The 26244-nt window shown below is 40.0% G+C and overlaps 1 protein-coding gene across 1 annotated transcript; it reads right to left on the bottom strand.

Moving 5' to 3' along the window:
• Nucleotides 1-269: 269 nt before the first annotated feature.
• On the bottom strand, nt 270-22757 carry NOL11 (nucleolar protein 11). Its single transcript, XM_001500037.5, has 18 exons — nt 20941-22757; nt 19235-19348; nt 19054-19110; nt 17523-17671; nt 16301-16358; nt 15388-15532; nt 13544-13732; nt 11953-12029; nt 9766-9889; nt 9164-9252; nt 8603-8677; nt 7765-7949; nt 7495-7620; nt 7130-7342; nt 6618-6696; nt 5052-5144; nt 896-1003; nt 270-732 (listed from the first exon to the last, which is right to left on the bottom strand). Exons 1-18 carry the CDS (start codon nt 21079-21081, stop codon nt 616-618), a joined length of 2139 nt encoding a protein of 712 aa, XP_001500087.2. The 5' UTR covers nt 21082-22757; the 3' UTR covers nt 270-615.
• Between the last annotated feature and the right edge of the window lie 3487 nt (nt 22758-26244).

Genomic DNA, 26244 nt, shown 5'->3' with positions numbered 1-26244 from the left:
TGGTAATGCATTTTCATAACCTAAATTATCAATTAATCATAGAGGCAATCTGAGGGATAATGTACAGAAAGAGGTATTGTTCAACTCTTAGGTAAGTAAGCAGGGGAGTGGAATTAGGTAAAGAACAGGAGAAAATGTCAGAAGATCAGCATGCACCTGTCCACGGACCCCTCCCAGCCTGCCTGTGGCACTGACCTCTTCTGCCACCCATGAGACCAGATGAGCTGGGACAGCTTCCAGACTCTGACAAAACTACATTCTCCCTAGAATCACTGTTTCAATGGTGATTTTTTTATTAAAAGAACTATTCAAAACACATGATAAGAAATGAGACTTTTATCAATACACAAATAAGTTGACTTAAAATCAGCTCAGTTACATATTTAAAAAAGTGTCAGAAGCTCTCCCCACCAAGGTCCACCCACTGGAATATGTTCACAGGAAGCCTGCCGTCCACCCAGCACCAGCTCAGCGAGTGACGCTCCAGGTCCTCGCCGTCACGTTTCTCTCGCTACTGACAGAGTCGCAAACAAAACATGTCTCTTGCCTGGATGAGTAGGGAGAATTCACATAAAAGAGCTTCATAAAAACATCCATGAAGGAGAACTGGTAATATCAGAAGAGTTCCAACACTTCAATTGAATATAATTCTCGATTATTCTTTTCTTGATTTAATTTCTGTAGCTCACGAAAACTTACTTCAATCTTGTTGAGCTCGGAACAAATGCATATCTAAAGAAAAAAGTTTCAGAATAACTTTTACCATAATGTCTACATATGAACAAACCCTCCATGATTACTTATAACTAGTCCAAGAAAAAGTTTTAAGAATAAATTATAATTTAGGTGATCCTTGGGTACAAACAGAATTCAGTATATATCAAAGATCACACACCTGGGATTTCACAAACTTGTAAAGACTTAACAGTAGCCTTTTTGCTTCTGGTATCATTACCACAACAGTAAAGTTAGCATCTAGGAGAAGGCATATCCAATCCATAATCTAAAGATAAATAAGAAAAGGCAAGTTAAAATTTTAAATATAATTTTAGGTTAGTTCACTTTACAGAGTCCATTTTAAGTCCATTATTATATCAAACCTTTATGAGAAATAAATCTTTATAAAAGTCTGAACATTTTAGTTTAGCAATGAGGAATTTCTAAGCAATATAAAAAGGTTCTTTTCTGCTTTTATACTTACTTTACAAGTATAATTGGATCTTTTTCACAGGATTAATCAGTAAAAAGAAAGCCAGACTGATATTTAATCCAAGAGAGTTAGTACTTGTCTTTTTATTAGAAAAACCTTTTGATGATTATTTGCAGTTACAAAGAACCCACTCATCTTGCATTCTGAAACACACACTACGCCCCAAGGTGAGAGTGTTGTGTATTATAGGTGCGTCACTGTGAACCTAAATAAAATTATTACTATCCCCTTATTAAAGTATCCTATGTAGTTCTCTATCTTCAAACGGTGTAGTTAGCAGGCAAGCATCACTGTCATGAGAAAGCATTCAGGAGACCAATTATCCATTTGGGGGGAGTGGGGAAAGCTGATCCTCATGAAACTCCTTAGACCAAAATAAATCCAATACGTATCAGAGTTAAACCCAGAAAAGGAAACCATGAATGTATCAGGGGAAAATAGGGTGGCTATTTTTATACTCTTAGAGTGGGAAGGGCCTTAAGCATGACACAAACCATAAAGAAGCCATAAAGGAAAAGCTTAATAATTCTGATAGCATAAAAATTAAAAACTTATCTATGGCAATTCCACTAAAGAGAGTAAAAAGACAAGTGATAGGAAAAAAGTATTTATAATACATTTGATAGAAAAAGGCTAACTTCCTTAACATACAAAGAATTCTTTAAGCCAAAAAGAAAGAGACAGCAAACGCAATAGGAAAATGGACAAAGAACTCGACTAGCCAGTTTACGAAAAGGAATATATAAGACAAGATGGTCTACCTCTCTCATTATCAAAGAAACGCGAATTGAAATGAAGCACCATTTGCCAACCATCTGACTGGCAAGGAGTAAGGCCTCAGACCTTGGTGGCAGTAGTGCCTATTGTCACAACCCTTTGGAAAAGTAATCAGGCATTTAAATTAAAAATGCATGCACCCTTTATCCAGCAATTTCACTTAAGTGAATTTATCCAATGGGCGTTCTTTCAGAAATACACAAAAATAACTGTATAAAGATATTCACTGAAGGTTTATTTACAATAGCAAAAAAACTATAAAGAACTTAAATGTCAATCAACAGAGGACTGACGAATAAATTAAGATTTTCCATAAAATGAAATAGCATGCAGCAGTTAAAAAAAATGAGGCAGCTGTATAGGTACCGGTCCAGAAAATGTCTAAAACAGTGTTGAGTGAAAAAACACACTACAGAATAGCATGCATACTATGAACTAATTTATGCTAGAAATTTTACTGTACAGGCACAGCTCTCTGTATTGTGCTTCGCTTTACTCCACTTCACAGATACCACGTTTTTTTACAAATTGAAGGTCTGTGACAACCCTGTGTCGAGCAAGTCTATGGGCAGCATTTTTCTAGCAGCATTTGCTCACTTCATGTCTCTGTGTCAGATTTTGGTAATTCTCACACTATTTCAAACTTTTTCATTATTATTATATTTGTTATGGTGATCCGTGATCAGTGATCTTTGATGTTACTATTGTAATTGTTTTGTGGCACAAAACACACCTATATAAGACGGCAAACTTAATTGATAATGTGTGTGTTCTGACTGCTCTCCCGACCAGCCATTCCCCCGTCTCTCTCCCTCTCCTCAGACCTCTCTATTCTCTGAGACAGCGATATTGAAATTAGGCCAATTAATAACCCTACAATGGTCTCTAAGTGCTCAAGTGAATGGATGAATTGCAGGTCTCTCACCTGAAATCAAAAGCTAGAAGTGAGTAACCTAAGTGAGGACCGCACGTCGAAAGCCAACAGGCTGAAAGCTAGGCCTCCTGCACCAGTTAGGAGAGCTGTGAATGCAAAGGAAGGGCTCTTGAAGGAAATTAAAAGTGCTAATCCACTGAATGCGCAAATGATAAGAAAGCGAAACAGCCTTATTGCTGATATGGAAAAAGTTACAGTGGTCTGGACAGAAGATCAAACCAGCCACAACACTCCCTTAAGCCAAAGCCTCATCTAGAGCAAGGCCCTAACTCTCTTCAACTCTCTGAAGGCTGAGAGAGGGGAGGAAGCTGCAGAAAAGTCTAAAGCCAGCAGAAGTTGCTTCTCGTGGTTTGCAGAAAGACCCGTCTCCATAACACGCAGGCGTGAGGGGAAGCAGCACACGCTGACGGAGGAGCTGCAGCCAGTCATCCCGTGGGTCCAGCTAAGGAAATTCACGAGGGCGGCTACACTACACAGCAGACTTCCAGTGTAGACGAAACAGCCTTACATTGGAAGATGCCGTCTAGGACTTTCATAGCTGGAGAGGAGAAGTCAACGCCTGGCTTCCAAGATTCAAAGGACAGGCTGACTCTCTTATTAGGGGCTAACACAGCTGGTGACATTAAGTTGAAGCCAATGCTCATTTACCATTCTGAAAATCCCAGGGCCCTTAAGAATTATGCTAAATCTACTCCACCTGAGCTCTATAAATGGAACAAGAAAGCCTGGATGACAGCACATCTGTTTACAACATGGTTTACTGAATATTTTAAGCCCACTGTTGAGACCTACTGCTCAGAAAAAAAGATTCCTTTCAAAATATGACTGCTCATTGACAATGCACTTGGTCACCCAAGAGCTCGGATGGAGATGCACAACAAGATTAATGTTGTTTTCATGCCTGCTAACACGATAACCATTCCGCAGCCAAAGGATCAAAGAGTAATTGTGACCTGCAAGTCTTACTATTTAAGAAACACAATTCAGGGGCTGGTCCCATGGCATAGTGGTTAAGTTCAGCAAGCTCCACTGCAGTGGCCTGGGTTCGAGGGTTCAGATCCCAGGTTTGGACTTATACCAGTCATCAGCCATGCTGCGGCAGCAACCCACATACAAAATAGAGGAAGACTGGCAATGAATGTTAGCTCAGGGTTAATCTTCCTCAGCAAAAACGAAAACAAAAAGAAAAACTATTTCGTAAGGCTATAGCTGCCACAGATTCTTCTGATGGATCTGGACAAAGTCAACTGAAAACCTTCTAGAGGGGCCAGCCCTGTGGCCAAGTGTTTAAGTTCACGTGCTCTGCTTTGGCGGCCCGGGGTTTTGCTGGGTTGGATCCTGGGCACGGACGTGGCACTGCTCATGAGGCCATGTTGAGGCGGTATCCCACATGCCACAACTAAAAGGACACGCAACTAAAACATACGACTATGTACTGGTGGGATTTGGGGAGAAAAAGTAGAAAAAAAAAGACTGGCAACAGTTGTTAGCTCAGATGCCAATGTTTGGGGAGAAAAAAAATTATAAAAAAAACCTTCTAGAAAGGAGTCACCATTCTAGATGCCATTAAGAACATTTGTGATTCATAGGAACAAGTCAAAATATCAGAAGAGGAGTTTGGAAGAAGCTGATTCCAACCCTCATGGATGACTTTGAGGGACTCAAGACTTCACTGAGGGGCCGGCCCTGGAGCCGAGTGGTTCATGTGCTCTGCTTCGGTGCCCCAGGGTTTCACTGGTTCAGATCCCGGGCGCGGACATGGCACCACTCATCAAGCCATGCTGAGGCGGTGTCCCACATAAAGTGGAGGAGAATTGGCACAGATGTTAGCTCGACAACTTCCTCACAAAATAAACAAATAAAAATTAAAAAAAAAAAGAATCAGGAATTTAAGATGAATTAAATTTGTAGTATAGCATTGTGGCTCTAAAGATCCATCTACTAAGTTCAGAGATCCTCCCTACCTCCCACTCCAATGGTTTATGCATTTGGTGAGGGAAGAGAGTCATAAGGACTAGAAGACAAGGAGAAATTAGTTAGCTACTGAATTCTAGGTTCTGACACTGTACATAATCTCTTTTTTTTACAGATTTTTCCCAGCACCAAATCAAAGTAAAAAAATTATCTCACCTGGTTCAGGGTTGGAGGGTGTATTCCCGGAAGTGTCATAGTAGCATTTTCACTACACTTTAGATAAAGGAAATACAAATACTGGAGAAATAGCTGGGTGGGGGGAAAAAAAGAGCAATTAATCACTTTGATAGAAAAATTTTCTCTATATAGAAAGCAAACAAAGACACTGGAAAGGATTTTAAGAGGCTATTGAGGGGGCCGGCCCCACGGCTGAGTGGTTAAGTTTGCATGCTCCACTTCGGTGGCCCAGGGTTTTGCTGGTTTGAATCCTGGGCACAGACATGGCACTGCTCATCAGGCCATGCTGAGGTGGCATCCCACATGGCACAACCAGAAGGACCCACAACTAAAATATACAACTATGTACTGGGGGGATTTGGGGAGAAAACATACACACAAAAAAAGTTATCAAACTGAATTAGACAGTCTCCCCTTATCTGTGGGGGATACCTTCCAAGACCCCCAGGGAACGCCTGAAACTGCGGATAATACTGAGCCCTATACAGTCACATGTCACATAACAGTGACATTTCAGTCAACAACGGGCTGCATACACGACAGTGCTGCCCTAAGATTAGTACCATATAGCCTAGGCGTGTAGTAGGCCTACCATATAGCTTTGTGTAAGTACACTCCGATGTTCACACAACCACCACATCACCTAACAACACATTTCTCAGAACACACTCCTGTCGTTAAGCAACATGTGATTGTACATAATGTGTTTCTTCCTATACATACATATCTATGATAATGTTTAATTTATAAATTAGGTACAGTAAAAGATTAACAACAACTTCTTTTTGCTTTATCCAGCATCACCACTCTTGCACTTTGAGACCATTAAGTAAAATAAAGGTTACCTTAACACAAGCACTGCGATAACATGACAGTTGATCTAATAAGTGAGAATGACTAAAGGGCAGATAGCATATATAGCATGAATACAGCAGCCCAAGGGGATGATTCACATCCTGGGTGGGATATAGTGGAATGGCACGAGATTTCATAAAGCCACTCAGAACAGCATGCAATTTAAAACGTATAAATTGTTTATTTCTGGAATTTTCCATTTAATATTTTCAGACTGCAGCTGATGGTGGGTAAGTGAAACTGCAGAAAGCAGAACTGCAGATAAGGGGGGACTACTGTACATCAAGTAAATATGCTTGCCAGCTGGGGACACAAAAATGAATAGAATGTAGTCCCTGCCATCAATGAGGAGTTCATCTGGTTTGGGAGGGTGGCTGGGGAGAGTATACTTTTAGTCAAGAGAAAGCAGAGAAGAGAGAATCCTTCTCTGGGCAATATTTTTAGCTTCTACACATTTATAACTTAGATGGACTGACCTGGCCTTCAGGCTTGCTCCAGAAACATGCCAAAGTCTGCCTCCCAAAAATCACTCTAGTCTCCTAGGCACAATTTTTCACCACGACGGCTGGGAAACCTCTTACTCAAATGAAAAAACTTGATAACCTTTTGAAGGCCCTAAAAGCTGGTTAGAGTCAAGCAGCAAAATTTAAACTAGAAACAAAATTTTATAGGATCTGTAAGAACACTTACAGTGATATGTTGTGCTGGGATGTCTTTCAAGTGAGGCAGAAGAAACGTTTCACTATAGGCTGAATGAAGAATTGCATTTCTACTTACGAATAAAGGAAAATTTTACTTCAATAAATAGACAAACTGAAATTATGAGCAATTCCCTTCCCCAATGATATTTTTCAGAATTTAAACAAAAGTTTTACTTTTCTAGAAGGGCTTTACCACTGAATATGCTCCTAATCACTAGAGATCTGGAATATTTCACTATTAGAAATAATTGGTCTTTATTCAGAATACTACTTTTTAGAATTGATAGAGCTTCTTCCTTAGTACAGCTTCTTAAACAAGAAAACAGGTTTACTAATTTGTTTGAATATAGCATTGAACATAATCCATTTTCAAGCAGAAAGTGAAAAAATTTACAAAATAAAAAAAATACCTTAAATTATCTAATTACTCCTTAGTTTTTGCTTGGCATTTGACTATATCCCTGAAAGAGACAATACAAGGGGAAGTGTTTCAAAAGATACAGTAGAGCTGCTCTTTTTGGAATCACAGGACAGGAAGCGGCCTCCTCTGCTGCAGCCTGAGACTCTCCTTGACCACGGTTATCCTCTTCAGGACTGAAGCCGTTCTGAACAATTTCAGTTTGCTCTTCCATTTTCTCATCTTGTACAGTATCACTATAGTTAGAAACTGACTCCATATTGATGTCTGTTTCTTGAAGACTATCATCACCAATGCTATCATGTTAATTGAAAGCAAGAAATCAATTCTTATTACTTGAACAACCTGGAAAAAATTTCATTTTCTAAGCATTCAAAGTTTTAGAAATCCAATAATGTAATAGATTAAAGATGCAGTGCAGGAACAGGATCATCAGTTTCTAACTCACCTCAAGAAAATCTTTAAGCAAGTGCAGATGACTGATTCAGGCACGTCAGGGAACTGCTGCAGACAGAGCTGCAACATCTGCACGTCTGTCTTTTCTAAGGCAACCTCCATTAAGGCAGGGCACAAGCTAAGGACAAAAACCATGAATCATTTTTAAGGAAAATCTCGATTGCAAATAATTTACAAACGTTTTCAGGGTGTGAAAATTAGAAACATAAAAACAATGTCAAGAGAGCTACACAGGTAAAGTTTGATGTACAGCAACCCTTACCTGTAAGAAAGCACATGCGTCTGAATAAGCTGCATCAGAGCGCTCCGGGGATAAAACGATGGCTCTGCTCTACATCTTCCTACAAGTCCTGTGACTATGTCCCCAGTAACAATCTGAAAGTCAGGGGTCCGCTTAACAGCCAAAAATTTACGTACTTCTACTTCGATGTGTTTTTCTGAATCTTTCTGAAAGGGCAGAAGTAAAGAGTGATACGTTAACAAATGTCACTCTGCACTTGAAAGCTCCTAGCCCAATATTTTCTGAAATCACTGACAGTATCCATGCACTCCTGTGAAATTGGAGGAGACACTACAGTTTGCTGCACAAAGACAAACTGCAAAGAAAAAAAAGAATTTGAGGGTTTAGAAACCAAAATCTTGAAAAGGCTACATTACAAACATATTCAAAGCAAAGGTGAATGAGCTATGAGGGTACCATCATCACATCCATCTCACCAATGCTAAGTGAGAGTCAAACAGGCCCAGGCACTGGCTCACTCTGACAACCTTAAGATACTATATAAACATTAGCCATAGCTCTAAAGATGATCATAAGGGCCAGGCCCAGTGGCCTAGTGCTTAAGTTCAGCATGCACTGCTTTGGCAGCCTGGGTTCAGTTCCCGGGAGCAGCCCTACACCACTCGTCCATGAGCGGCCATGCTCTGATGGTGGCTCAGATATAAAAAGAGGAAGACTGGCAATAGCTCAGGGCAAATCTTCCTCAGTAAAAAACAGGGAAAAAAAAAAGATCATAAAAATAAGATAGAATGAAAAGTAGATGAGATTTCTTTTAACCACTTGAGTTGATTTTTCATATTTCTAATATTTCTTTCTTTACCTTTACAGTTGATAAAAGTTGCTTGGATGCTGGATGCTCTGGCTCTACACTCACTTCAATTTTCCTTCTCCTTAACTAGAATTAAATAAATTGATTAGGATCTCAAAACAGTACAAAAGATTTAATACACACTTAGAAGAATATGAAATGTCCCAAAGAGACTAGCACACTTTTGTTCTAATTACATTTTTTTAATGGTTTAATTTTCTTACAGTGAAAAGTGGGTTTATTTCAACTTTTAACTTAAACATCTTTAAGATTTTTAAGGATTTTGTTTTACAAACACAAAATCTCTATACTCAGGAAGGGATAATTACTAACCGCAAATTGGTCTGTTTCCACACCTGGGTCTTACACACACGTCCATAAAAATTAATTACTAGACTATGTGTGTCATTTTTGGATAAAGGCTGTCAGGCTACTGGGTTCAAGCTTCAAATTGCCCCATTATATTAAGATCAAAGCTGTAATAGTCCTACAGATATGAATCATTAAAATAATCAGCCTTTTCCTGTTTTTCAACATTTGCACTAACGCTTCTATTTTGACTACCAAACTTACGATTCTCTTTGACGGCTCTGAGTCCTGGAATCCAAGTCCACACCCCTGAGATGTTTCCCAGTTTACAAAATGAGGCATGGCATGAGTGCCTAAGAAAACACAAAGACACAATTTCTGGAATTTTTTGACCTATTGGCATTTACCCAACCAATCAATCAAAGAACAATAAAAAACAACCACTCATGCACAATTCAAGAGAGACTTTAAGTCCATCTAATTCTACTGATAATCTCAGATCAGTAAATCATAATATAGTAAAAGGCTAAGTGTGTGCCCAGCAACTACTAAGCCAAAGGATGAGGCCACTAGTAAATCAGGGAGGGTAGAGGCATTACTGATTTTTGTCTGGGGGACTCTCCCATTGCCCCTACAGTCAGAAGAACACTGGTGTTCAAACACAGTGTAGCTCTTCAGCCTGCTGCAGCACCCGCAATGTGGACTCTTCCCAAGGTAGCTACCTGGGTCAAGGAAATTTCAATGAACAGCGGCAGATTTCAACATTAAGAACAGGCTCTGCAAATTGATGGCCGTGGAAATCTACATATCAAACTGGAAGTTAATAAAACGGTTTATGGTAATAAAACAAACATTTAAGTTCCTACCTAGATCTTGACTATGCTTGAGTTTTCCAAGAGCACCTGCTAATGATGACACTTCACACTTGTATGGAATTATAGTTAGAAATTTTCCATGTAGCATAAACAAATTTTCCCCATAATACCAGAGCTACAAAAAAAGTTATCAAAAATGTAAGCAATTTGTTTGTCTTCTAAGATCTAATTCAACAAAGCCATATAACTTATAGTAACAACTTACGGTGTGAGCAATCTTAATATAACGGCAAAGGACAAGGCAAAGTTAAGCAACTCCCCAGAATAATCTCGTATGTTCAACTTATTAACTGGGGTAGCTTTACATAGCTCTTATTTTTGCCTGTGTCTGAATGAAACAGAATCTAAAGGATACTTTCAACTCATAAAAATCTGATCAACATATACATTGAAAATGAATTGCTTAAAATTAATATTGTCACTATTACACATATATTAACATGATAATTATCAAGGCTATTGTAACATGGGCAAACTGTTATGATATAATAAAAAAGAGACAGAATTTAACATTGTTTCCATCTTATACTTTTTATAAAATTATAAAAATAAGACATGCATATGAACAAAAAGCTTAAAGGAACATGGAAATCAAAAATAAAAGTTTGTTAGGGGGCCAGTCCCATGGCCGAGCAGTTAAGTTTGTGTACTCTGCTTTGGCAGCCAAGGGTTTTGTTGGTTCAGATCCTGGGCGCACACATGGCACTGTTCGTCAAGCCATGCTGAGGTGGTATCCCACATGCCACAAGTAGAAGGATCCACAACAAAAATATACAACTATGTACTGGGGGGCTTTGGTGAGAAGAAGGAAAAAAAATAAAATAAAAACCTAAAAAAAATAAAGTTTATTAGAGCAGTGGAATTGTGAGTGGTTAATTTTGTTAAAATTATTTGTTTAGCAGCCAGCCCCATGGCTGAGCGGTTAAGTTCGTGTGCTCCACTTCTGCGGGCAGGGCTTTTCGGATCCTGAGCGCAGACATGGCACCACTCCTCAAGCCATGCTGAGGCACTGTCCCACACAAAACCAGAAGGACCTACAACTAGAATATACAACTATGTACTGGGGAGCTCTGGGAAGAAGGAAAAAAAAACCAGACTGGCAATGGATGTTAGCTCAGGTGCCAATCTTTTTTTTTTTTTTTTTTTTTTTTAAAGATTTTATTTTTTCCTTTTTCTCCCCAAAGCCCCCCAGTACATAGTTGTATATTTCTCGTTGTGGGTTCTTCTAGTTGTGGTATGTGGGACGCTGCCTCAGCGTGGTCTGACGAGCAATGCCATGTCCGCGCCCAGGATTCGAACCAACAAAACACTGGGCCGCCTGCAGCGGAGCGCACGAACTTAACCACTCGGCCACGGGGCCAGCCCCTCAGGTGCCAATCTTTAACAAAAACTTTTTTAAAAGATTAATAAAAAAAATTGTTTAAATATAAATTAGAATTAAATTGTATGCTAAGAAATCTAGTCTCCTTATCCTCTAATTATAATTATCAGTAACATCTCATTATCCTGATTCACCTTTTACCTGTATATGAATATTCATTCACTAAACAACCAATATGTATTGAACACCTTTGCTAGGCACTGAAAATGTAATGAGGAATAAAACGGATAAGGACCTCTGCCCATTTACAGTCTGGCTGGCTCAAATTTTAATTCTTTAAGTAACTTTTATGTAATTCCATGATAATGTTTAACATATGACCTAAAAGACTATTTATTAGGAAAAGTAACAGCCCTGGGGTAAAATTCAAATTACCAAAGTAAACAAACCAAAGAGCAGCTAAAAGCAAAAGTTTTATTAACTTATAATAGCTAATTGTTCTCCCCTGATCTAAAACTAGCTATAATTTAGTCTTTTGAAAGTGACAAACACTGGCCTGCAGTCTTTGTTCTATAAGATGGTTCTTTCGGACATTAGTCAGCTATCTTCCCCCTTGCTAGCAAGCTGTAATAAAACCCTTTCTCTCCTACCAAAGAAAAAAAAAAAGGTGACAAACCTACACAAACTATTAAAACAATAACCAAATTACACAATCTTGCAGGTAGAAAATATTTCTTAATTTATTTTAATCAAAAACCGTCAAATATTTATATCCAAAGAGGTCTCCTCCCTTACAGTATATTTATCAGGCACAAAAATAACTAAATTTTAAAAAATTCCTAAGTGCAAAAACTTACCTGACCGCTGGTCCCTTGTGGTAACTCTTTTGAAGCCTGTAGTGTCTGAAATTTCGTGTTCCATATGGCGAGGCATTCTATAAAACAAGACACACAAATTCAGAAGTCATCCCAGGTATAAATACATGATGTCCTGGGTGGGAGCAGGGGAGAGTCATAGCTAAACACACAAATCTTCTAAGTATAAAAATGAGGAATGCAGACAGTGATTGCCACAGAAATTCAAAGAAATGAGATCTTGTGACAAGAAGAAGTGGACATGTGAGGAAGCAGGGGTATATGGGATATCTGTGTACCTTCCCCTCAACGCTGGTATGAACCTTAAACTGCTCTAAAAAAATAAGCTCTTAATAATAATAACAAATATGCTGATTTGGAAAGATCTCTATGATATCTCAGGTAAGGCAATAAATAACATGCACAATGGTGTGTACTGGATGCTACCATTTGTGTAAAAAGAGGAGGAAAAAAGTAGTAGTATTTGCTTGTATGCAAATTAAAAAACTCTGGAAAGAGACATAGGAAATTCTAACAGTGGTTACTAGGTTTTCAGGGGGGCTGAGGAGGAACCAGGAGGAAGGAACTCGGGGGCTGAGAGGAGACGCACAGCATGGTAACACGGCTAAGGGCCGGGACTTCAGAGCGGCAGAGTACATGGCACAACCGTCAGCCCGCTTGAGTTGAATCCCAGTTCTACTTCTTAGCGACCTCAGTTTCCTGACTTGTAAGATAGGGATGATAATAACTGTACTTTCTGTCATAGGGCTGTTGGAGGATTAAATGATACAAATGATGAGATAATATAAGTAAAATGCCTGGCACAGGACAGTTACGCTGTAACTAGCAGCTTCTGTCTTAGTAAGTGGGAGAAACAGAACAAAGCACACAGCTGAGGATGGGCATATCAAGTTTGTTGTCAATAGGGAGGCTGGCCTGAAGAAAGCAGAGTTCTTGCTCTGAAATCGGGAGAAGAGACTGGAAAAGGTGGTTGGGCTCTAGACTGCGGAGACACCTAAGTGCTGAGCCCCAGATTCTGAACTTTCTAGAATAGGCTAGGAGACCCCAACCCTGCACTGCCCAGGAGCAACTGTGTTCCTCGTGATAGACAACAACTGTGTGTATGAAGGGATGCTTCGGGATGAGGAGGTGAGAATGATGATGAGAATCCTGCTCTGAAGTCAAAAAGCATGAGAGTAGTCCCCGAATTTCAAGCTGTCCAAGTCCAAATGGATTTCCATTCTGGTGAAATGTCGCCAAGCTATGAATTCAATACTCTACTGCAAGGCTTACCAACGCTTCAAACGTCTACAGGCTGGCATGGATAGTCGCAGTTTTCGTAACTTTTAAGACATTAGTCATAGGCAAGGAAGTGAAAGAAGGAAATGTTTTAGAAAAATTAACCAATGCAAGATGAAATCAAAGACCCATTCAAGAAGAATTAGGAAACTACAAAAATAATTTGAGTACGGTGATAAAGAGAATGAATTAGGGTGGTAGTAAATAAATGAAAAAGAAAGAAAACTAAAAGGTAGACTTTGAAGGAATTTGAAAAGTACACAGGATTTCTTAATTGACTGGAGATTTCAGTTACCCTTAGAAGCTGGCAGTGGTGGTCCCAGGACTGCTACATGATCTTGATCCAGGACAGTGAGTGTAACACCGTTTCGAGCATTACCAGACACGACAGCCTTGAGCAACAGTGATCTAACTACCCTCTGATTTTTTTCTGGATCATTCGGACGTATTGGTATCAAGGTTTCATATATACATCCATCAGAGGCTGTTGGAAACAAGTGTTTGTTGTTCATTATTGGATAAAGGACAGGTCTATATCTGTTATAGTGATGTATTATGCTGTTTACAAGATTTTATCAATTTGATACAGGGATCTAACCAGAAAAATAAACCAATGTAACAATCACATCACTCTACGCTTTCCCATAAAGAATATACTACAAACCTAAAATTGAGGGAGGAGGAGTGATAATAAAAATCTCAGTAAGGAAATGTCATAATAGCCAAGAAAGAAAAACTGTAAATCCCTGTAATAACTTAAAATATGAGAGGGGATTGCCAGGATTACAGTCAATCTAGTTACTAAAAGGATATTTCTCTCATTAGAAATTAATTAGCATTCTGGTCTATACAGTACATTTCTTATTACTCCAGCACCTTGAAAACCTTAAGAAATTGCTGTATTTTGTAGGTCAATCGAATTTTGGCAATTTCATGTGGTTCTAGCTATGTTACATGAAGATTTTATGACCCTTTGGTTTAGACTCCCTTACTTCCATGTTCAATAAGCTAAAAGATAACTCACAAACTTCTATTAACTACAAATATGTCCTATAGGTAAAATTTTAAAAAAACCAGTCCCTCTAAGGCAAAGGCATTAAGTGGATTCCAATGACTTCTAGATAGGATAAGTGATGGGAGCCTTTTTCTTAATAGCCATTGCAAACATTTGCACGTTGAAAAATTTCACCAAGATTTTTAGTTGTGATAATATGGAAATGTTTCCAAAATATTGCTCATGTTTTTTCCTCCCTTAACCTTTTCAAAACAACTTCAAAAGAAGCCATAAAGGGCAGGGGAGACAGAATACCACAAAGGCATTTTTTTCCCCCTTAAATACATAAGACTAGGGTTATACTTTAGACCATTATATAGATGTAAACTCCAAGGCATTAAAAAAAATCTTAAGGGGCTGACCCCGTGGCATAGTGGTTAAGTTCAGCATGCTCTGCTTCAGCAGCCCAGGTTCACAGGTTCAGATCACAGGTTCAGATCCCAGGCACAGACTTAGACCACTTGTCAGCCATGTTGTGATGGTGACCCACACACAAAATAGAGGAGTGGCACAGATATTAGCTCCGGGCTAATCTTCCTCAAGCAAAAAAAGAGGAAGATTGGCAACAGATGTTAGCTCAGGGTGAATCTTCCTCAGCAAAAAACAAAAAGAAAAGTTAGTATGCCAGCTGGCATAGACCAAGACTGTTCTGTTAGTCTCCTTTCACCACCTGTCTCTATCACTGTTCAAATAAGGGCACACTACATCTTAAGGTTGAAAAAGAGGATTGGAGGGGCCATTCAATACCAACCTTAGATATTTTACAGTTCACGAATTATGATACCAAAGAACCTGGCCTTATCATGATAAAAATAAAAGGTGACTTTTCCTTTTTTTATTGGTATTATTATTTGTTGCTTATAATAAATTTTAAGACATAAAAGTTACCTGCAGAGAACCACTGACCGAATGCATGACCAGATATGGCAAAGTGCAAAAAGACAAGGCATAAATGCTTGTAAGGAACCATGCAAAGGGAAGTGCTGCAAAGGAAAACTGCAAAACCTAAGACTAACTCAAAAGAAACACTATCCTGTAAGAGCCCACTGTTTACAATCTCTGAAAGTTTAAAGAAAAATACTTACTTAATGACATCAAAGAGATGAACTTCCGATCCACAGATGCAGTAAAACTCTGTATAATAGATTTTTCTTCTTGTCCAAGTAAGAGTGTGTATTTACTTAAGATATTTGAGTTAAACATTTGTACATAAGCAAAGTAATTTCCACACTGTAAAAAAAAAAAAAAAGGTTATTTTATTTAAAAAATACTCCCATTTCAACCAGCTATATTTAAATGTTAAAACCAGTAGGGAAAGGGGGGTAGGGGGAGGACGAAAGGGGGACATTTATAAGGTGACGCATGGAAACTAGACTTAGTGGTGAACATGATGTAGTCTACTGAGACTGAAAGATAATGACGTACACCTAAAATTTATATAATGTTATAAACCAATCTTATCTCAAAATAAATAAAACCAGTTGTTCTCCCATTCTAATTACTTCAATGAGTGCTTAAAAACCTCTTGCCCAATTAAATTAAAAATGTTCTAAAATGTTTAGGCATAGAAATAATTACAATAGGCTTTTTAGTATTTAAAAACGATACAAAATAAAAATATCTTCTGAGAGAAATACTAACACCCAATTTTAGTTTTAAAAACAACGTTAAGTGTTGGGGCTGGCCCCATGGTGTAGTGGTTAAGTTTGGCGCACTCCGCTTCAGCAGCCTGGGTTCGTGGGTTTGGATCCCAGGGACAGACCTACACCACTCATCAGCCATGCTGTGGCAGTGACCCACATACAAAATAGAGGAGGACTGGCACATGTGAGCTCAGGGCTAACTTTCCTCAAGCCAGAAAAAAAAAAAAGAAGAACATTGCCAATGTATGTTATCTGAGGACAAATCTTGCTCAGCAAAAAAACATAAATAAATAAAAATAATATAGATAACACTGAAATGTCACAAAATGGACCAGGAATTAAAGATATCACTTACTTTTTCAGTAATAAAAATTAAAACAGGATGCCTAAATACCATGAAAACTTTTGTCCACCTAAAATTAAAAAAAAAGAAAAATCATAAATTGCCAAATCACCAGTTGAGAGAAACATATCATCAATTAAAGGGAATATCTTTTATTAAATATTTTTTAGAGCCAGAGAGACACCAGAGAACACTTAATTCAGTGTTTCAAAATACAGACAACAGGGAATGAGTAGGGATTTGTCTGTCAAATACACCTCTGGATCAAATGCAAGTTGCTGAACTTCCCAGAGCTTTAAAGACAATAATGCGAACTGTAAAGTACCAAGTGGGGGGAGGGTGTGTGTGACAGCATGCAGCACTTCCCAAACTTCTGTGACCCCCCCCCTCCCTTTTTTCAGAGTCACTTTTGGGACTGGTGTTCTCAGGAACACATCAGGATCTCACCTGCCTTCTTCAAGTGACAGAGGGAACAGGAAGGGTAAAGGGCTGTAACCAGGGCTGCACAGCTCGTTTTTGGCAAAGTGGCAACTAGAACCCAGATCCTCCACTTACAACTTTTTGTCCTAAAGGTTTCCCCAAACACAGCTGCTCACGCTTTAGAAGCATTCCACAGGTCAGTCTAAGCTGTAACTGATCAGTGTCTACCTTGTTCACTAAGTACAAGTCTTCATGCTGACTTTCAGAAATTTAGTTTGCATCAGATGGACCTGGGGAGGCAGCCAGTTAACTGAACAAGAAATGGGATGAAATAATGGGGACTGGAGAGACGTAAAAGCATGAAATTTCCTTCTATCATTTGGGGAGTCATTTCCCCAGTTTTATTGCAGAATCTGGGAGAACAAATGTCTCAAAGAACTTTTATGATTTCACTAACAACCAGCTGCACATTCCTTCTGTAGAAAGGGTTCTGACCTTGGCAGTCAGAGAAATATGACAGAAACAGAGATTTTGGTTTTGTGGAATCGCTCACTTCATCTGCATGTAACTGACTATCCAGTTCTTTGTCATTAGAACAGGACTCACATGCCCCACAGTTTCCTCAATCACCTATCAGTCTGGAGGGTTGTGGGGGATGTCATTTTGGCCAACATCTTATAAATGGTTTTTAATTGGGTTACTTTTATTATGTTTATAACCAAAATACTTTTGAACAAGGCAAAGAATGTGATAATAAACATGCAGAATGCATTTTCATTTTGGTAAAAATTCCCTTACAAGTATTGGAACTTACTTAATCACTTCTTCATCAGAGATAACAGTTTCAATTTTCTGCTGAGGCTCTGCAAGCAAGGCCTCTAAACCACGAACGGCACCTTCCTTGAACAGCACCAAGGGTTCTGTCCCCTGTATTGAATGTATCCTATACACCTCAGCTGACAACTAGAAGAACACAAGAATACTTTAATTTTTATTCTAAAACAACTGCCACGTGATAGAATAAGGACACATATTAGAAAGCTTATTTTTAAGGGACTGATTTGTTTTCATTTTGATTCAATCCGTTTTATAACGATGTATGCTTCCAAAGTCAAATCTACAACATAAAATACATTCAGAAATCTAATTTCTGTGTCTATTCTCTTTACTCTGTCTCCTGCTCTCCCCCTTAGGTACTCATTTTTGGTTTATCATTCCACTGTGAATACTGGAGGTTGGGCTGCAATCTGGGTCTCCCAAAAATGGAGGTGGAGAGAGGTACAAATAAGTTATAAACAGTTCCAGTGTTAGATAAAAACTGATGCCATAATTATAATTATAGCCTGCAAAACCAAGAAAAGAAGTTAACACTGTATATGGGATTAAAAAAAACCAAACCTCATTGTGTAAAATTCAGAATGGTGTTACTGCAAGATGAATGAAAAGACTGGAGCCAGGAGACAGCACAGTTAGCTGGCTAGAAGTTTCAAGGGTCCAGGTGACGACTGCCATTATATCTAAATCAGCTGTGTTGTGAGTCACTTCTAAAATGTGCCAATCACATTTAGGATTAGACATTATAACTGGAAGGAACTTTCAAGATTAACCTAGCTTGTGATCTTCATTTTATAAGCAAGAAAAAGTTAAGTAATCTATTTCAGGTCATTAGTAGAAAAGGCACAGTTGGTCACAGTTCTTTTTTTTTTTTGAGGAAGATTAGCCCTGAGCTAACTGCCCCCAATCCTCCTCTTTTTGCTGAGGAAGACTGGCCCTGAGCTAACATCCCTGCCCATCTTCCTCTACTCTATATGTGGGATGCCTACCACAGCATGGCTTGCCAAGTAGTGCCATGTCTGCACCCGGGATCCGAACCTGCAAACCCCGGGCCACTGAAGTGGAACGTGCACACTTCGCTGCACCACCGGGCTGGCCCCTAGTCACAGTTCTTCCTCACTACATTATGTGCCACTCTTAACATGTACAATGCATGACACTTCTAGGCGCTATTCTACTTATCTTAAGAAAGAGAACAGTGAAGTTCACTTGTTCTCACAAGGGACACACACCACAAACATCTAAATTCACAGAAATAACTACAATTTACCATTCATGAATTACTTTAACCCTTAATCTCATGGGCTAATAAAGTTTGTATTTTCTAAGGTATTACCTCATGAATTGAGACATGTTACCAAGATAAACTGTAAGATAAGTACAATAAAAAACTGAGTATAACCTTTACGCTCACTTTCACAGATTCATTAAGATAAATAACATACTACACTACAAATTATTCCATCTTACCAATAAGTTAAAGAAATATGTTGGAAAATCCAAAGACTTACTGTTGCTTTAAACACTTTATCAAGGTTTACATCTTCATTATTCCATATTCTCAAAACCTTAAATCAAAACATACAAGTTAAAAAAGTATTCCAATTTCCATTTACATATAACAAACACAGTTAATAAATCAACATTTGATTTGTGCTGTATATACTATTATATGAAAGTTTAAAAACTCACCTTACTATCGTGTACAACAACATACTCTCCAGTTTGAAAGTTGCATACAGCTGGACATGTTATAATTTGACCTTGTTTCACTGACCAGCTCCCCAAGGGTTTCTGATCAGAAACCTAATGAAATTAAGAAAACATATAACAGTCAAAAAGCCAATTTCAGACATCAAAAGCAAATAAATTTACAACAGAAACAAAAGGAGAAATCATTAAAATGATAGCATTGGGGCTGGCCCCATGGCCAAGTGGTCAAGTTCGTGCACTCCACTTGGGTGGCCCAGGGTTTCATTAGTTTGGATCCTGGTTGCGGACATGGCACCGCTCTTAGGCCACGTTGAGGCCGCGTCCCACATGCGACAACTAGAAGGACCCACAATTAAAATATACAACTACTTACTGGGGGGATTTGGGGAGAAAAAGCAGAAAAAAAAAACCCATAGCAATTAACTAACTTCCTAAATTAAAAAATTTTAAAAATAAGTAGTCACAAAAAGACAAATATTGTATGATTCCACTTAAGACAGTAGAATGGTGGCTGCCAGGGGCTGGAGGAACAGGGAGTTATTGTTTAGTGGGTACAGATTCCGTTCCTCCAGATGAACAGAGTCCTGGAGATGGATGGTGCGGATGGCTGCACACCAACGTGAAGGTACTTAATACTCTGAGTCGTACACTTAAAAAATACGGTCAGGATAGTCAGTTTTATGTCATGCGTATTTTACCACAATTAAAAACTTAGAAAACTTTAAAAAAGTATTTAAAATGAAATATAACTAAGTTCCTAAAATGAAAAAAGATGAATTAATTAACACTTTGTTAATAAATAGTACATTTAAAAAACCGATTCCAGTGTGCCTTTGAACACGGGCATGGGAATTAAGTAGGGATAGCTGGGATCATGCCAATCCAATCAGCTACTGTAGTGCTATAGAGGAAGTGCAAAATTTTAAGTCCACTGACAGCCCAGGTTAAAAACCAACAGTGTAACTGGAAGAGTCAAAACAAGCAAACAGTACAGAGAACTGTTGGCAACCTGTTCCCAGAACTTCCAAGTGGATAGCTAGCTTCTTAAGGACACGGAAAAGTATGTTCAGCAGCTCAGATAAAAGTAATGACTTTCCACGCAAAGCTGCTTAGAAGGGGTGCAAGTCAGCCGCTGGGCGGCAAAGGGGGCGGGGCGTAGAGATTTCCCGGGACTCAACTCCAGGACTCAGAGCGCGAACCATACTGGCCAACAGACGGATCACGGAATCACGATTCCCACCAAGCTACCAAGAAAGCACAAGACAAAAACCCACAAAACTTTCTTCCTCAAGGAGAGAGAAGTGTATGGGCACAAGGCTAAACCCTTGTTCCCACCCTGTCAGGTCATCCTGTCGCGCCAGACCAATCTCGGTTCAAACCCTTCTGCGGGCAGCTGGGGTGACAGAGACCCCAGGAGGGGATCTGAGCAACGCCACCTCCGGGAGTGCCGCAACGAAAGCACACGTTTCCTTTCCTCTCCGAGGCCAGCCCACGTGCACTTAGACGCTCTGCCGCCTGCAACTCGGAAATACGCCTTTCTTTCCAAGAAAACAACCGAGTCCGATGCTAGAGCTCCCTCAGCGTCGCGCAGAGGCCAGGCCGGCTCTCCGCTAAGCCCGCTCCAACCATCTCTAGAGAGGCTCCGGCTCCGCGCTCAGAAAGGGGCCCGATCCCATCGCTCTCACCTTATAGAGGATGACGGTCCTGCCGCTGTCCGTCACGAGAAACTGGTCTGTTTTGTCGCTCTGCTCCACACCTAAGAGTCCGTCAGGCCCGGCACCCAAGCATACCGCAGACAACGTGAATCCCTCCTCCAGGGCTGCCATTTTGGGCAGACCTACAGACGGCCGCGCATCCCTCCCGGCAGGCTTCGCGCTTTCTCTCGCGAGAGCTAGACCCCTTAGGGACCGGCACTTGCCAAATGAGAAACCTGCTCGCGGAGCCTGCGACCTCTGGCGGGCGGAGAGGGCGCGGGGGCTGCGGCCGCCGAAGGGTGGGCGGGTCCTGGAGTTTGCGGCTAGACTCCGCCCCCAGGGCCACGCCCCCCGGGTCCCGGATGTGCTCTTGGGGAGGGCCGGCGGGGGACCTGTTACCTGCTGGGTACCGAATCTGCTGCTCTTGGTTCAGCTGCCGACTTGGGAGGCCGAAGGATGGGCGTGGCAAGTGGCCGAATATAAATAAACTAGAGTTTGGGCTTTTTTCTTTTTTTTTAGTTTAAGCGAACTCTGTAGGAACTCCTACCACAGCCTCATGGAACAGTATGCCAAAGAAAAAATATTTGTCTCTTTGGCTAAACCCTTAATAACGTGCTGCACCTGGACGAAATGCTTCATTCCCCTGCTGCTCAGAACCCGCCGCGGAGGTCTGGTCTCGGCCGTCCGGGCCCCGGTTGTCTCTCTGCCCTCCTTCTCTGAGCGCAGGCCGGGAAGTCTCTGCAGCTCATGGGAAATTCAGGCTTGTCTGATGAAGCTGAAGATCGAGGTCTCCCTGGGTAATTTTTGGCAAGACATCCTTTCCAGGGGAGATTTCAAAGAGAAACGCGACTGATTCAATGAATAATGTAAAAAAAAATCAAAAAAGATAGATTGTGCATGTTCTTAGGGAGAAACCACCTAAACAGGCAATTACTGAACAAACGCTTATCCTGCGTTACGTCAGGCGGCACAATGCCTCCACATCGGTGTCGATTAAGCATCTACACGGATTGCCTTGCGTGTAGAGGTTCCTCATGGCCGCAACATTACCACACTGGAGAAAGGAGAACATTCAGCTATTGAGAAGGAATCAAATACCCTCAATTGTTAGTAAGGCTAACAGGCCTTTTCTTTTTCAAAGTGACCAAAAAATTTCACTTTGAGTTTGTGGCCCATTTGTTGGTCGGAAAAGAAATACTGTGAGATTCATCCTGGACATCCTGGCTTCTGTGAAACCTTCCTTTTCTTCTCAGCAGTGAGTCAGCCCCTCTACTGAACCAACAAGGGTACATACAGCCAGTATTTGCAATGCCAGCCTAGACTTCTCCTCCTCCAGGAAGTCTTCCCTGACTCTCTGAGACTGGATTAAATGTCTGATTCAGGGAACCAGTGTTACTGTTTAGGGATGACCTAGTTACTAATGTATCTCCCTCTTACGTTTGTTTCTTTGAAGGAGCTCTGGATTTCTCACTAGTGTCTGGCATCGTGCCTGTCCCATAGATATTTATGGGACTAATGAATAGACAGTGAAAGCTTACTCATGATATTGAAGTTGTGCTTTCCCTCTTCTTCAGCTTGAGGACGTTAAAACTGGGGATCTCAAAGTCTGTGATTTCGGGTTTCTTTCACTCTCTTAAGAAGTATTGAGGACCACAAAGAGCTTTTGTTTATATGGGTTATTATCTATTGATATTTACTGTATTAGAAATTAAAACTGAGTCGAAAAATATGTATATATTCATTTTTAAATAATTATAAACTCATTACATGTTAACAAAATTTTTTTTATTAAGATTATGGTAGTTTACAACCTTCTGAAGTTTCAGTTGTACATTATTGTTAGTCATGTTGTGGGTACACCACTTCACCCTTTGTGCTCTCCCCCCACCGCCCCTTTCCCCTGGTAACCACCGATCAGTTCTCCTTGTCTATATGTTAACTTCCACCTATAAGTGGAGTCATACGGAGTTCGTCTTTCTCTGTCTGGCTTATTTCACTTAACATAATACCCTCAAGGTCCATCCATGTTGTTGCGAATGGGACGATTTTGTCCTTTTTTATGGCTGAGTAGTATTTCATTGTGTATATATACCATATCTTCTTTATCCAGTCATCAGTTGCTGGGCACTTAGGTTGGTTCCATGTCTTGGCTATTGTAAATAATGCTGCTATGAACATAGGGGTGCATGGGACTCTTGGAATTGCTGATTTTAGGTTCTTAGGATAGATACCCAGTAGTGGGATGGCTGGGTCATAAGGTATTTCTACTTTTAACTTTTTGAGAAATCTCCATGCTGTTTTCCATAGTGGCTGCACCAGTTTGCATTCCCACCAACAGTGTATGAGGGTTCCTTTTTCTCCACAACCTCTCTAAAATTTGTCGCTCTTGGTTTTGGATATTTTTGCCAATCTAACGGGTGTAAGGTGATATCTTAGTGTAGTTTTGATTTGCATTTCCCTGATGATTAGTGATGATGAGCATCTTTTCATGTGTCTATTGGCCATCCGTATATCTTCTTTGGAGAAATGTCTGTTCATGTCCCCTGCCCATTTTTTGATGGGGTTGTTTGATTTTTTGTTGTTGAGCTGTGTGAGTTCTTTATATATTATGGAGATTAACCCTTTGTCGGATAAGTAACTTGTAAATATTTTTTCCCAATTAACAAAATTTTTCAATGAAAAGTAATTATAAAAATAATTTAGTAAGAAGAGTGGCATTGTTTTACATTTTGGCAAATCTCTTTTGATGTCTTTAATAAAGACATTATCCTGTAATAAAGGATAACTGGATGCTCGCATCTGCTTCTACATTCGATCCGTTATGGTATCACATGTCATGTAGCTTCAAGACAGCTCATGATGCACCCAAAAGGGAAAAGAACATCTAAATAGTTTGTTTTCATGCACTCTCTAAAAGGTTCTCAGGACTCCCAGGGGTTCGAGAACTGCTATACCCATAGGGATCAAGGTTGCCTGCCCAGGAAGGGAGAGGTCAAAGATCCTAGGATCAGAAAAGAGGGATGGAACAAGCTTTGCTGAGTTCTGGAGTCTGGGTTAGATGTAAGGCCTCTGAGGGAGCCAAACTGGGAAGAAAAAGTGGAAGGGCTCCCACCTTAGAAGTAAAAGCTGAGCACCACTCTCCTAATACCAGGAGACCTTAGGACCAGGAAAAGAATGGCTGCACTAATGCAACCCAACTTCTTGCAGATGCTAAGTGGAACAACTTCTGACTCTTATTTTTAGCTCTAGAAAAGACTATGGGACTGGAGAGAGATTTTAAAATTTTCTTCCTTCGTTCGTTCGCTCATTCATTCGTTTGTTCCTTCCTTCCTTTCCTTTCTTTCTTTCTCTTTCCTTTTCTTTCTTTCCCTTTCTTTTTCTTTCATTCTCTCTCTCTGTTTCTTTCTTTCTTCCTTCCTTTCTTCCTCCCTTTCTTCTCTTTCTTCCTTCCTTCTTTTCTTCCTCCCTTCCTTTCTTCTTTCTTTCTTTCTTTTCGATAGGTGTTATAGGCTGAATTGTACCCCCTATTCCCTGCATTCATATGTTCAAGTCCTAACCTCCAGCACCTCAGAATGTGACTATATTTGGAGATAGGGCTTTCAGAGAGGTAATTAAGGTAAAATGAGGTCATTAGGTATGCCCTGATCCAATATGACTGGTTTTATTATAAAAAGAGGAGATTAGAACACAGGTGGCAGAGAGGAGGTCACGTGAAGACACAGGGAGAAGACAACCATCTATAAACCAAGGAAAGAAGCCAGAAGAAATGAACCCTGCTGACACCTTGATCTCAGACTTCTGTCAATTTCTGCTGTTTAAGTCACCCAGTCACTGGTATTTTGTTTCGGCAGCCCTAGTAAATGAGTGCAGTAGGTTACACAGTCACAAAATTCCAGCATGAAGAAGGTATGCAATGTAAAAACTCTCCCATCCCTATCTCCAGCCACCCTGCTCTCCTTCCCAGAGATGATCAATGGTAACAATTCTTGTGTAACATTTCAGATAGATTTTCTAGGTATACAAGTAGTGTGTGTGTGTGTGTGTGTGTTGTGTTTTCTTCTTCCTCTTTTACACAAAGGACTGTGTAGTATATCCAGTGCTCTGCTCTTTGCTTTTTTCTCTTGAATAATGTCTTGTAGATCAGCCCCTGTCAGTACATAAAGAGCTTTTTCGTTCTTTTTCACTTTTACATAATTAGGAATAGATTTTTGATATTTTGAGATTTTATGAAGTACTCAGCCATCTATAGATTAGGTGTTGATGATATTTATGTTTTAGGTTGAGTGGTGGGTTCAGGAAGATGTGTTTTATTACATTCATATTATGCTTCCTAACTTATGATAAGTGGCAAGAAGAAAAAACAAAGCTCGAGGTTGGGGGGAAGAGGCGTGTGTGTATGTGCAATTTTAGTTAGGATGACCATTGAAGGCCTTCAAGAGAGGATGACTTTTTTTTTTTTTTAAAGATTTTGTTTTTTCCTTTTTCTCCCCAAAGCCCCCCGGTACATAGTAGTATATTCTTCGTTGTGGGTCCTTCTAGTTGTGGCATGTGGGACGCTGCCTCAGTGTGGTTTGATGAGCAGTGCCATGTCCGCTCCCAGGATCCGAACCAACGAAACACTGGGCCGCCTGCAGCGGAGCGCGTGAACTTAACCACTCGGCCATGGGGCCAGCCCCAGAGGATGACTTTTGAGTGATGACATGAAGGAGCAGAGGGAGCTAATCATGTGGTTAGCTGAGACAAGAGCATTCTTAGCAGCGAGTGCAAATGCCCTGTGGCACAAGCATGGAGCTTCATTAGAAGGTTAGTATAGTTATCCAAGTGAAAGATGATGAGGACACTGTCAATAGAGAGGTCTTCTGTCTACCTTGTCTGCCTACTCCATCATTTTCTTAACTCAGCAACTTACGTGTTTCCTTTCATTACATTTTGTAATTATTTTATTTATTTGTTTGCTCAACTCACCTAGGATCCCCCACTATATCATAAGTTTCTTGAGGGTAGGAGGTCCCAGTCTGTCACATTCACCTATGCATCCCCATTTTCCTAGCACTTAGTAGGCACTTAGTAAAAATGTGCTGTTTAATTAAATGAATCACTTTACGTCTTTGATTTCATGGCACTAGCAATTGTGTCTGATCCACATAAAGAGTTTAATAGCTGTTTGTTGAATAAATCACACTTATATGGCAAGCCATTGTAATAAATGAGATGTAGACTTGATCCTTTAGGATAAAGTAAGATTTACTGGTTGATAAAGCTGGAACTGCTCTAGCATGTTCGTCTGTAAATTTG

The sequence above is a fragment of the Equus caballus genome, chromosome 11 (genome assembly GCF_041296265.1).
Source record: "Equus caballus isolate H_3958 breed thoroughbred chromosome 11, TB-T2T, whole genome shotgun sequence".
NCBI classification, from domain to species: domain Eukaryota; kingdom Metazoa; phylum Chordata; class Mammalia; order Perissodactyla; family Equidae; genus Equus; species Equus caballus.
The sequence above is the reverse complement of the archived record's forward strand: the minus strand, read 5'-3'. Positions and strand labels throughout refer to the sequence as shown.

Coding starts and splice junctions, on each gene's coding strand:
- NOL11 (XM_001500037.5), bottom strand. CDS start 21,081: ATGGCAGCCCTGGAGGAGGGATTCACGTTGTCTGCGGTATGCTTGGGT. Junction 19,349..20,940: donor GGACCGTCATCCTCTATAAG/GTGAGAGCGATG, acceptor TAATTTCATTAG/GTTTCTGATCAGAAACCCTT. Junction 5,145..6,617: donor TCCCAGCACAACATATCACT/GTAAGTGTTCTT, acceptor CCCCCCACCCAG/CTATTTCTCCAGTATTTGTA.